The 12,860-nt window shown below is 41.0% G+C and overlaps 1 protein-coding gene across 3 annotated transcripts in view; it reads left to right on the forward strand.

Annotated features, from left to right (window-relative positions):
- Positions 1 to 12,860, forward strand: part of pcnx1 (pecanex 1) — a 211,281-nt gene that overhangs the window by 169,037 nt on the left and 29,384 nt on the right. For all 3 annotated transcript variants that reach the window (XM_055640828.1, XM_055640829.1, XM_055640830.1), the window contains 4 exons: positions 6,009 to 6,224; positions 9,810 to 10,063; positions 11,511 to 11,741; positions 12,434 to 12,534. In XM_055640828.1, the coding sequence (XP_055496803.1) occupies positions 6,009 to 6,224; positions 9,810 to 10,063; positions 11,511 to 11,741; positions 12,434 to 12,534 (802 nt within the window). The remainder of the gene's footprint in view (positions 1 to 6,008; positions 6,225 to 9,809; positions 10,064 to 11,510; positions 11,742 to 12,433; positions 12,535 to 12,860) is intronic.

The raw sequence follows: 12,860 nt of genomic DNA on the forward strand, positions 1-12,860 counted from the left end.
GGATACAAATTATTATTTTTAAGGAAGTGATTTCTATATCAATGCACTCAAACTAAATCTTCAAATATAGTAATTACTTAATATTTGAATAGACTGCAGTAATGCAGCATAACAGGTACAAAGAACCTGAAGAAGGGTCTCGACCCAAAACATCACCCATTCCTTCTTTCCAGGGATGCTGCCTGTCCCGCAGTTACTTCAGGTTTTTGTGTCTATCTTATGTACAAAGGTGAACTGCTTTGTGCTTCAGTAATTTGCTTATTTTATTGTTATAAAATTGAAAATAAAGTTGATTCCCATGCTTTATCAAGTTTATACAGGAGATCACACCTTTACTTTGCTATCTTTTGTTTTGAGACTCACACAAAAATACATTCCTTTTGGACCCCCATCTTTCATTGATATACAGTATCTACATTCTGATATTGAATCTGATCTGGAGCAGGCCACTCAGCTTTTAAGACTACTTGTCCATTTATTTAGATCATAGTTGACATGCGTTTCCATACCTCGCACTTTCTTTCAGTCCAAATTCCTTGTCAAATGTCTTGAACTACAAATTGTTTAACAGTAACATAATTTGGGGGAAAAATTGCAGATATCTATCTGTTCACCTGTTAACCAAACATGCACTTGAAAAACGATTGCCAGTGTTCCTTATGACATTCAAACATACAAGAGTGACAATGTGCAGATTAATTGTGACATTATAATGATGAGCTGCTTTCCTCAGTTCTCAAAATCTGCACAGTTGCTGCATCAGGCCAGTAATGTCACCAAATGACAAAGGGGAAATGCATTACTGGAGAATGCATTTGGGTTGCAGCTTATAATGTCACCTGGTAATTTAAATTTCTATCAGCTATCTTTAATACCCAGTTATGGTGAACAGTCTTCCATTGTTTCTTGATATTATGTCTTAACATTGTACTTTAAAGCCATGTAAATGAAAAATCTTGTTATTTATGCTTGATGCATTCCCCTCTGTCTATATAAGTATTTTTTGTTGGCAATAAATCTCGGAGAAACATAATGCTTTGGTACGTTTTGAGGTCTTCAGTTGTAAAGACTGTTCCAAGAACTAGAAAATTCATTTTGAAGCTTTTAGGGAATTTGGATTTTTTTTGTGATCCTTTGAATGTGTTGAACATGTTTCACAATATTTTGACAGGAGCAAGTTTTATTTTCTTTGGGTAATCGAGGAAACCACTCATTTCACCACTCATTTCAACTTTTGCATTTGAATCTTGAATTAAGTGGATCATCTTTACCAGCAATAATCACCAGTCTGGGAATTACTCTCTGCTGGGTGATGTATTGTACGTTCACCAAACTAGTAAAAACATTTTAGAGATACAGCATGGAAACAAGCCCTTCAACCCACCTAGTCCGTGCCAACCAGCAATCAACTGATGCTATCCTACACACACGAGAGACAATTTACAATTATATCTTGCCAATTAACCTCCAAACCTGTATGTCTTTGGAGTATGGGAGGAAACCGGATGTACCTGAGAAAACCCACACAGTTCACGGGGAGAACGTACAAATTCTGTACAGGCAAGCACCTGGGGCCTGGATTGTACTGGGTCACTTGTGCTGTAAGGACAACAACTCTACCGCAGCGCCCACTGTGCCGCCGTATTTGCAAATTATAAATCTCATTATATATGGTTAATTAAATATGTCTTCAGAAAGATGCCGAGAAGCTGTTTCTGGTCAGCTTATATTTATTTTGCCCTTGGAACCAAAGTTCAAATCCACTCTAGGCTAATTAATTTAAAGTCAGATTTCTTTGAAAATTGTTAAGATCTTAAGTAGAAAATGCGCAATTCTGATCTAATCTCCAGTGCTGTATAGTAGCTACCTCTGGGCTATAAATACTACTGGTGCAGTTAAATAAGAATATTGGATTAAAGCGTACATCTGTAAGATTGCAACTCAGATGCATTACCAAAACGGAGTTGAGAAAGTTATTTGACTTAATGCCACATTGCAAGTCGCCATGTTGTGCTTGTTGGAATGAATTGCTTGTTTGGTGAGTGTCACTTTGATCATGTCTCCCATCTTCTTGGATATCTCTTCCATTCATTTTTCTCTACTCTAGTTTAGATCCTCTTTACTGCATCTAAAATAGTCTGAATCATAGTCTTTTCTATTACCCTCAAAGATATAATTGGCACAATTTTCATGTGCTCCAAGGCAAGGGTTATTTGGTTCTATTGCCACAGAATTATTTACCTCTTTACGGTCTTTTTTTTTTACTGCCAGACTCAAGTTGTTAAAAATCATCTATAGCTTCCAGTTTCTTTGAAATTGTAGAGGTATCCTTTTTTAAGTACCCATGCTCTCATAAATTGACACCATCCTTGTCACTCAGCAACCATTCTTTCTCTTTAATTATTTTCATAAGTTTTTACCTTTCTATTCTCTTCTCAGTACTTGCCCAAACGATTAACTGCAGGAAGTTGACACTCTAAAAAGATTTAATTAATATTTGAATTATATTCTTCACCAAATGCCGGTCAATCCTCACATTAGTTTTTCTTAATTAATAGATCCTTTTAAAAAAATTGTTTCATTGTATTTCTTTCAAGATTTCAGATGTGCCAAGCAAGCTAATAATAAGATAGATGTCAGTCTGACTTAGAATTTCAGGAGCATTTGTACAATGTGCGTTTTCTCATCTAACATCGTTTATGAGCCATGCTGGAAGGATGGTATAGATAGTTTAGCATAATGGACAACGGATGGAGTTCATAGTTGAAAAGTGAAATTTAAGGGAAACAAAACCTTAAATATTGATACTTGAAATTCTGCACTTGCAAGTGCAGAAATATCATAATTTGAAAACGCATGTACACCGTATCATCACCAGGTTTACTTGAGAATTGTGCAAGAGAACAGGCAAGTTGCAACAGATTAATAGTTTACAACAGATTATGTCATATACACCAGGGTGCAATGAAATTCCTAATTCACGTGAAGTTCACAAAGTAAACAGTGTAATACAGTCATGATATTTACAGTGGTAATTGTAGTATTATCTTTAGCTATGAGAGAGCTACCCTGAGACAGGAGGGTGGCTAATGTGTATTGATTTAACAAGGGATGCAAGAAAGATTCAGGAACTCCAGGTCAGTGAACCACACATCAATGGTGGGTAAATTACTCGAAGGAACAGGATCTAACAGCATTTAGATAGGCAAGAACTGATTAGTGATAGTCAGCATGGCTTTGTGCATGGGAAATCATGTCTAACAAATGTAGTGACTTTTTTTTGAAGAGGTCACCAAGAGGATGGAAGAGGGCAGGGCAGTGAACATTGTCTATATGAACTGCAGCAAGGCTTTTCATTAGCTCGGGCTAGTCCAGAAAGTTAGATCACATGGGTCCATGGTTAATTAGCCAAATTGATTCAAAATTGGCTTGGTGGAAAGAAGCAGTGCAGTGTTGTGGTGTGCTGCAGAAATCTGTTCTGGGTCCACTGTTGTTTGTCATCTATATTAATGACCTGGATGACGTTGTGCATCCAGGTCATTAATGTGGTTACTAGATTTGTGGACGACACCAAAATTGATAGTTTGGTGTACAGTGAGGAAGGCTAAGTTTACAATGGAATTGTAATGGAATTGTAAAGGAATGGAATTGACAGATGTGTGGTGATGGATTGTTGAGAGTCAAATCAGGGCAGGACGTGTCAAATCAGGGCAGGACGTCCGCGGTAAATGGTAGGGTCCCGGAGAGTGTTGTGCAACAGAGAACAAATGGTACAGATGCAGCACCATATCACTAAAAGATGCAAAGCAGGTAGACGGTATTGAAGAAGGAGTTTGACACGCTTTCAGGAGTTAGATTGTCATGTCACAGCTGCACAAGATGTTGGTGAGAGCACATTTGGAGTATGTTGTGCAGTTTTGGTTGCCAAGCTCTAGGGTGAATGTCATTGAGCTGGAAAGAGTACAAGAAAATATTTGCCAGCATGTAACTGGGACTTGAGGGCTTGAGTTATAAGGAGAGGCTGGAAAGGCTACGAGTTTTTCACTGCAGCACAGAATGCTGAGAGGTGACTTTATAGAGATGTACACATTTATAAGATGCCCAGCCACAGTCTTTTTTCCAGGGTAGAGTTGTCCAGAACTACAGCACCTGGGTTTAAGGTGAAAGGCGGAAGATTTAAGAGACCTGAAGGGTAGTTAGGAATTTTCTCTGCGTCAGCAGTCATTTCTACAGTAATCTTCGTATGCTATTGATCTGCACACCTATTTATATCCTTTGCTCATTGTTGCAACAACATAGCTTTGATTGCAAACAAGGTGAGTATGGGAAGTGCTTTCAATAATGGGCCTGTCCCACAGGCGATTTTTAGGCGCCTACAGGCAACTTGGCTGTTGCCACATGTTCGCTGGTGGTTGCCAGGGTGTTGCCTGTATGGACGTGAATGCTCTCCTCAGTCGCACAAAGCGTCGTAGCGTCTTTCCCATCTCCTCTCCTTTCGGCTTTCTGCAGAGACCGCTCTACAACTCCCTGGTCAATTCGTCCGTTCCCAACCAAACCACCCCCTCCCCTGGTACTTTCCCTTGCAACCGCAGGAAATGCTACACTTGTCGCTTTACCTCCCCCCTCGACTCCATCCATGGACCCAAGCAGTCTTTCCTGGTGAGGCAGAGGTTCACCTGCTCCTCCTCCAACCTCATCTATTGCATCCGCTGTTCTAGGTGTCAACTGCTCTACATTGGTGAGACCAAGCGCAGGCTTGGCGATCGCTTCGCCCAACACCTCCGCTCAGTTCGCATTAACCAACCCGATCTCCCAGTGGCTCAGCACTTTAACACCCCCTCCCATTCCGAATCTGACCTTTCTGTCCTGGGCCTCCTCCATGGCCAGAGTGAGTCCCACCGCAAATTGGAGGAGCAGCACCTCATATTTCGCTTGGATACTTTACACCCTAGCTGTATGAACATTGACCTCCAATTTCAGGTAGTCCTTGCGTTCTCCCTCCTTTCCCTCCCCTTCCCAGCTCTCCCACAGCGTAATGTCTCTACCTCTTCCTTCTTTCCGCACCCCTCCACTCCCACCCCCACATCAGTCTGAAGAAGGGTCTCGACCCGAAATGTCACCTATTCCTTCATTCCATAGATGCTGCCTCACCCGCTGAGTTTCTCCAGCATTTTTGTCTACCTTCAATTTTTACAGCATCTGCAGTTCTTTCTTAAACATAGCGTATTTCTGGTTGCCGTAAAATTTTCAACATGTTGAAAAATCTTCGGCAACAGTGGGTTTGACGCGTATAAGAATATCTTGACTTCTCCTGACGTAGGTACTATGGTAGGTTGTCGCCAGGTTAACGTAGGTTGTCGCCAGGATGACGTAGGTTGTCGCCGGTGCTGACTTTGGTGAATTCCATTGGCGACTCCCTACGTTAATCGGCAACAGGTACCGGCGACTGAATTGTCGTAGCTTGTCGTGGGTGGACGTAGGGGTTGTCGTAGGTGTGGTCGTAGCAGAACGTCCTAATAGTCGCCAGTTGTCGGTAGCTTGCCGTAGCTTGACGTCGGCTACGAGGTAGGTTCTGGTAGACATTGTCGTAGGGGGGTCCAGTTGCTGGTTTTTCGACGACTTGCTACAACTATGACAGTCGCCGAAAAAATTGCCTAAGTTGGACAGGCCCATAAAGTTTCTCAGTAATGAGACTGCAGAAAAAAATTGGAAATTTGTTTTACTATTCCCACAGTATTTACAACTGAACCGTATAGCTTGAAACTACAATTAGTATTCCTGCAGACGGAACCTATCTCTGGCAATGCAACATTCTCTGATTCAACATAAATGTCAAATGTTTGTACCAGTTTTATACATGTCTGTAATTATGTTGGTTCCAATGTGAGATCGCTAATTGATTGTATGTCAGGGCAGCAATGACAGAATTGTAACTTGTTGAAAGATTTCTGAAATGGAAGCACAGCTTATGATGCATTGCATTTAACAGTGCCTATCACATTTTGTAGGCTCAGATGACAACAACCTGAATTCCATCTTTTATGAGCATTTGACGAGATCTTTGCAGCACAGCCTCTGTGGGGATCTGATGTTGGGACGCTGGGGCAATTTCAATACTGGAGATTGCTTCATTCTTGCCTCTGACTACCTCAATGCACTGGTTCACCTTATTGAAATAGGCAATGGCCTCGTCACCTACCAACTGCGGGGATTGGAGTTTAGAGGTGAGAGACCAGCTATGTTTTACAACTGCACACAACCCACGGTTTTCTCTCGTAATTGATAAAGCAATAATCAGTGGCCGAGAAAATATTACACTTGGTTCTTTTATTCCCTCTGCACACAGAAAATCAGTTATTTCCAAAGTGCCAATCTGAAACGCAATTGGCCGGTATGAATTGCGCATGTGTAATTTCTGCATCAGGCGAGCATTGAGTGATAACATTCCCTATGAAAAACTTGATTTGAGTGTTTTCCCTTGCAAATTAAGCTCGTAATGTTGTGAGGTGCATCTATAATTGGTACTCAGACAAAACATAATATGGCACTGAAGCCAGTCAACTCTTAGCTGGTACAGAAAATGATCTGCAATCATTCATCCACTTTTAACCATCTACGACACAGATTCCCTTTCTCCTGTATTTGTACACTATGGACATCTTTATTGTAATCATGTATAGTCTTTCCATTGACTGGATAGCATGCAACAAAGAAGTGTTACACTGTACCTCGGCAAACTAAGCTAAACTAAATTTGTGCTGCCCGCAGATCATGTACCAGCCAATCGTGAGATATAACTCTGGGTTCTCCTTCAGTAACTTGGAACTATCTAACACTACACCCCCACCAAAACTTCTATCAAATCTGATTGATATCCCTGGTGCATGCCTCTTCCGCACACAAATTGACTCCCAGCAAGACTTTAATATGCACCCCACAAGTGTTGTTGCTCGATTCAGATTCAGATTCCCTGTACAGAGACAACAAAATGCATTGATCCCCGTAAAAATCAGAGAACTGGTGCCAATAATTTTTATATGTAAAAAATGTTTGGTCTATAATTTGAGCTTATGTCCATATTAAAACAGAACAGTGTTAGTTAAGAGGCCAGACTAAATCAGAATTAGACCATGTCAACCAGTAAAGTGTAACCGTGTAAAGCTCAAACTGGGGCTCTGAAAATAAAAAGGCTTACCAATGTAGCATTGTTTCACAGATAAGAAGTTACCAATTACAGTTCCACATTAATTCCTTATGGCAAGCTTGAATATGTTTATCGAGTAGGATTAGAGTTAGTGTGGCTTTATACTTCATATCTGATTAAATAGCCAGGATTGAGTGCCGCATGGAGTCAAGATGTAATTTCTACATGGTAAAACCAAAATGTATAAAACATACCCTTTAATAAAATCTGACAATGTGTACTTTAACTGCATGTGATTTTTTTCTATTACAAATCTCAAATTGTGGCGTATAGAGGCAAATAAATAAATGATGGGTCTTTGTCCCAAACATTATAGAGGGCACTGTATGTCCTGAAATGCTTTTATAAAACAAACAATAATATTGCAAAGAAAAAAATCATGCCCAAGTCTTTGTCGTTTGGAGCTTATCTGGGGGTTGGACTGTTTAATAGCCTGCTGATAATTGGGAAGACCCTGCTCCTGAAACTAGACATTATAGTTTTCAGGCTTCTATATCTTCTTCCTGGTGGCAGGAGTGAAATGAGCATGTGGCCAGGATAGTGTCTCTGATGATGATGGCTGCCTATTTGAACCTGTGGCACCTGTAGATTGCTTAGATATAGAAACATAGAAATTAGGTGCAGGAGTAGGCCATTCGGCCCTTCGAGCCTGCACCGCCATTCAATATGATCATGGCTGATCATCCAACTCAGTATCCCATACCTGCCTTCTCTCCATACCCCCTGATTCCCTTAGCCACAAGGGCCACATCTAGCTCCCTCTTAAATATAGCCAATGAACTGGCCTCGACTACCCTCTGTGGCAGAGAGTTCCAGAGATTCACTACTGTGTGAAAAAAGTTCTTCTCATCTCGGTTTTAAAGGATTTCCCCCTTATCCTTAAGCTGTGACCCCTTGTCCTGGATTTCCCCAACATCGGGAGCAATCTTCCTGCATCTAGCCTGTCCAACCCCTTAAGAATTTTGTAAGTTTCTATAAGATCCCCTCTCAATCTCCTAAATTCTAGAGAGTATAAACCAAGTCTATCCAGTCTTTCTTCATAAGACAGTCCTGACATCCCAGGAATCAGTCTGGTGAACCTTCTCTGCACTCCCTCTATGGCAATAATGTCCTTCCTCAGATTTGGAGACCAAAACTGTACGCAATACTCCAGGTGTGGTCTCACCAAGACCCTGTACAACTGCAGTAGAACCTCCCTGCTCCTATACTCAAATCCTTTTGCTATGAAAGCTAACATACCATTCGCTTTCTTCACTGCCTGCTGCACCTGCATGCCTACTTTCAATGACTGGTGTACCATGACACCCAGGTCTCGCTGCATCTCCCCTTTTCCTAGTCGGCCACCATTTAGATAATAGTCTGCTTTCCTGTTTTTGCCACCAAAATGGATAACCTCACATTTATCCACATTATACTGCATCTGCCAAACATTTGCCCACTCACCCAGCCTATCCAAGTCACCTTGCAGTCACCTAGCATCCTCCTCACAGCTAACACTGCCCCCCAGCTTAGTGTCATCCGCAAACTTGGAGATATTGCCTTCAATTCCCTCATCCAGATTATTAATACATATTGTAAATAGCTGGGGTCCCAGCGCTGAGCCTTGCGGTACCCCACTAGTCACTGCCTGCCATTGTGAAAAGGACCCGTTTACTCCTGCTCTTTGCTTCCTGTCTGCCAGCCAGTTCTCTATCCACATCAATACTGAACCCCCAATGCCGTGTGCTTTAAGTTTGTATACTAATCTCTTATGTGGGACCTTGTCGAAAGCCTTCTGGAAGTCCAGATACACCACATCCACTGGTTCTCCCCTATCCACGCTACTAGTTACATCCTCGAAAAATTCTATAAGATTCATCAGACATGATTTACCTTTCGTAAATCCATGCTGACTTTGTCCAATGATTTCACCACTTTTCAAATGTGCTGCTATCCCATCTTTAATAACGGACTCTAGCAGTTTCACCACTACCGATGTTAGACTAACTGGTCTGTAATTCCCCGTTTTTTCTCTCCCTCCCTTCTTAAAAAGTGGGGTTACGTTTGCTACCCGCCAATCCTCAGGAACTACTCCAGAATCTAAAGAGTTTTGAAAGATTATTACTAATGCATCCACTATTTCTGGAGCTACTTCCTTAAGTACTCTGGGATGCAGCCTATCTGGCCCTGGGGATTTATCGGCCTTTAATCCATTCAATTTACCCAACACCACTTCCCGACTAACCTGGATTTCACTCAATTCCTCCAACTCCTTTGACCCGCGGTCCCCTGCTATTTGCGGCAGATTATTTATGTCTTCCTTAGTGAAGACGGAACCAAAGTAGTTATTCAATTGGTCCGCCATATCCTTGTTCCCCATGATCAACTCACCTGTTTCTGACTGCAAGGGACCTACATTTGTTTTAACTAATCTCTTTCTTTTCACATATCTTTCACATATGGGGAGGTCAGTACCCGTGATGGACTGAGCAGCGTTCACCACTTTTCTTAGTTCCTGCGTATTTGAGTTGCCAAACCAGGCTATGTTGCAACCAGTCAATGTTCTCTCTACTGCACAGCTGTATATTATTTTAATAAATGCCATCATCATCCCTTTTGCTTGCAGGCACCTACTGTCAACAGAGGGAGGTGGAAGCAATCACAGAAGGGGTTGAGGAAGATGAGGGATTCTGCTGTTGTGAGCCAGGTCACATTCCTCACATGTTGTCTTTTAATGCCGCTTTTGGTCAGCGCTGGCTCGCGTGGGAAGTCCTGGTCACCAAGTATGTGCTGGAGGGCTACAGCATAACTGATAATAGTGCTGCTTCCATGCTGCAGGTGTTTGATCTGAGAAAAATCCTCACAACTTACTATGTTAAGGTACAGTATTCAACCATTCTGCAAATTAATATTGACAAATATCAAATTGCATTGAACTGTTTAACATTATGCAGTTTGTATGAATGGATTGTAAATGCTGTAATGGATCCATTTCAATCTGTATTTGGTTAAGCTTTATTGAGTGTTTTCTGCTGATACTCGTGACAGGTAGCATAGAATTGAAGTAAAATACAAAAATATAAAAGTAAAAAATTGAGGTCAACATTGAGTTGATAAACACTTTATTTAGCTATATTTGCTTAGATGAAGGGGATTAATCAAGGATGCATATGCATTAATCAAGAATGCAAGAATGTAACAATTTTCATGGCATGCTTACATTTACGTTCACTAGAGAACAAAGTAAAATAGAGCGTAATCTATGTAAAAGTAAATAATTAACAGCTTCAATCTAGAGATAGAGACATTGGATATTTTTATTTAAAATCTTTATTCGGAGTAATTATTTTCATTTGGGGTATTCAGGAGCCGAACTGTGAGAACTCTGCAATGTATCACCAACATGCAGCTTTGAACAAGTAGTGTGATGTGTGTCAAGCCAAGTTGGTCCTGGCTGAGATATTTTAAATTGTGCTCTGCTGTCCTGAGAGTTGTTATTGAAAGACAGAACAGCCTTGGCAAGGTCCTTAATGCTGTTTGTAGCAGAGCACACAGGAATAATGGGAGATGGGAAAGGTAGAATAAAATCAACAAAGTGGCTAATGTTAAAAAAATTGATTCCATGGCCCTTCAATGCTTTATTAAGGTAAAATGTTGATAATCCAGCACATTTGTGACTTTGGTGGGTCCAGAACAGCAGATCTTCTGTACAATTGAATGATACTCCTATGGTTCTGGCCACAAACCTACCCTCATTCTTGACCTCAGGAGTGCCAGACCCAAAATCCGGCTCGGGCTACATGTCTGCTCCGTCTGGCCACACTCTGGACTAATGCTCAAGTTGGTCGCCATGATTTCTGAACTATGGCAACTATTGACTTTAGACTTTAGAAATACAGTGTCGAAACAGGGCTCAGGCCCACCCAGTCCGTGTTGAACAGCGATCCATCTTCAGTAGCAGTAATCTACACATGAGGGACAGTTTATAATTTTTTTAATTGAAGCTAATTAACCTAAAAACCTGTATGTCTTTCGAGTGTGGGGGAAACCGGAGCAACCGGAAAAAACCCACATGTCACAGGGAGAACGTACAAACTCCATACAGACAGCGCCCGTAATCAGGATTGAACCTGGGTCCTTGACGCTGTAAGGCAGCAACTCTACCGCAGTGCTACTGTGCCGTCCCTGATGCTGGATTATCAAAGTTTTTCGGTTTTGAGATGATCATTGTTAATATAATTTAATTTATGTAACTATTGTTCTATGGGAAAGGTTACAGGTATGTAACAGCAATTGTTTTACCTTCTGTTGTTTCATTTGCTTCCAGAGTATCTTATTCTATGTTGCAACTTCTTCGAAGCTGGAAGAATGGCTTGCAAATGAAACGATGCAGGATGGGCTTCGAGCATGTACTAGCCATAATTATGTGGACGTGGATCCCACCTTTAATCCTAACATCGATGAGGACTATGATCACAGGCTGGCTGGTGTATCAAGAGACAGTTTCTGTGGGGTTTACTTAAATTGGATCCAGTACTGTTCTTCACGAAGAGAAAAGGTATGATCTACAACCCTGCTGGACGGGCAAGGGGAGCACATTCGGGGGTAGCTTTTAAAATTGAATTAGATAAATATTGACACCGAGCAATTGTAAGGGGAGAAGGGAAAAGGCAGAAGGTCAACTAACTGGTTTGCTCTTCAATTTCTAACTGGGTTTCTAGACTTTTGTTCCATATGCATTGTACACCAGAAAAACTTAATGGGCAAAATTATGTCGGGGGGGGGGGGGGGGGGGGGGGGTGAATGAAAAAATAAACCTATAGATATTTCTTCATGGCTAATGGCATCTTTAGTATGTAAGAAGTATTTCAATGTAAATCACATAAAGGCTTCAAAAATAAGACCCTACGGTTGAAAGTGGATGTATGGATTGACATGGTTTAAAACTGGATGGTGTTAAATGGGCGATGGGTGAGCAGTAGAGTATTGGCCATTAATACAATACAAAATCCTCGCATTTAAAAAAAATAATTGTTTGTTAATAACCTCTTCTTACTTGTCTGTTTTGATATTGTGTAGCTCAAAGATATGATTTCCTGTTGTGAGATTGAAGGGCATATTTTTTTCCATGTTCACATCATGCTGATATTTTCTTGATTAAAATGTTCCTTGGTGGCAGAGTAAGGCAAGGGCAATTTGTGAACTTAGGCAATGCATGTACTCATGCTTTGTTTTTTTGAACATTTTCAGCCTTTGTCTTCAGAGAGAGACTCTCCGTTGGTGATTCTGTGCTACGGACTGAGTGTGCTGGGGAGGAGAGCTCTTGGGACAGCTTCCCACCACATGTCCAGGTACTGATTTAATGATTCAAGGATGGTGGATTGTGCACTCATGCTGGATTCCTGCCCATCAAAGTACATGCACTATTTCAAGTGCCAGGGGTTGTTCCTGAACTACTGGAAGGCCTAAGACATGGTTGTCACAAACTGTTGCAATGATAAATATTTGATAAGCTTCAACTGTAGCAGGTTTATTACCTAATTGTTGGCTTGCTTCCAGGTGTGATAATTAAACGTCAAAAATTGTTGTGAAAAACTGAGATTTCAGATATTAGGATATGTTAGCAAAGAGATAGCAGAACAACTATTGAGGTAATTTATTTGAAAAATAAATTGAA

The sequence above is a fragment of the Leucoraja erinacea genome, chromosome 9 (assembly GCF_028641065.1).
Source record: "Leucoraja erinacea ecotype New England chromosome 9, Leri_hhj_1, whole genome shotgun sequence".
In the NCBI taxonomy this organism is placed as follows: Eukaryota; Metazoa; Chordata; class Chondrichthyes; order Rajiformes; family Rajidae; genus Leucoraja; species Leucoraja erinaceus.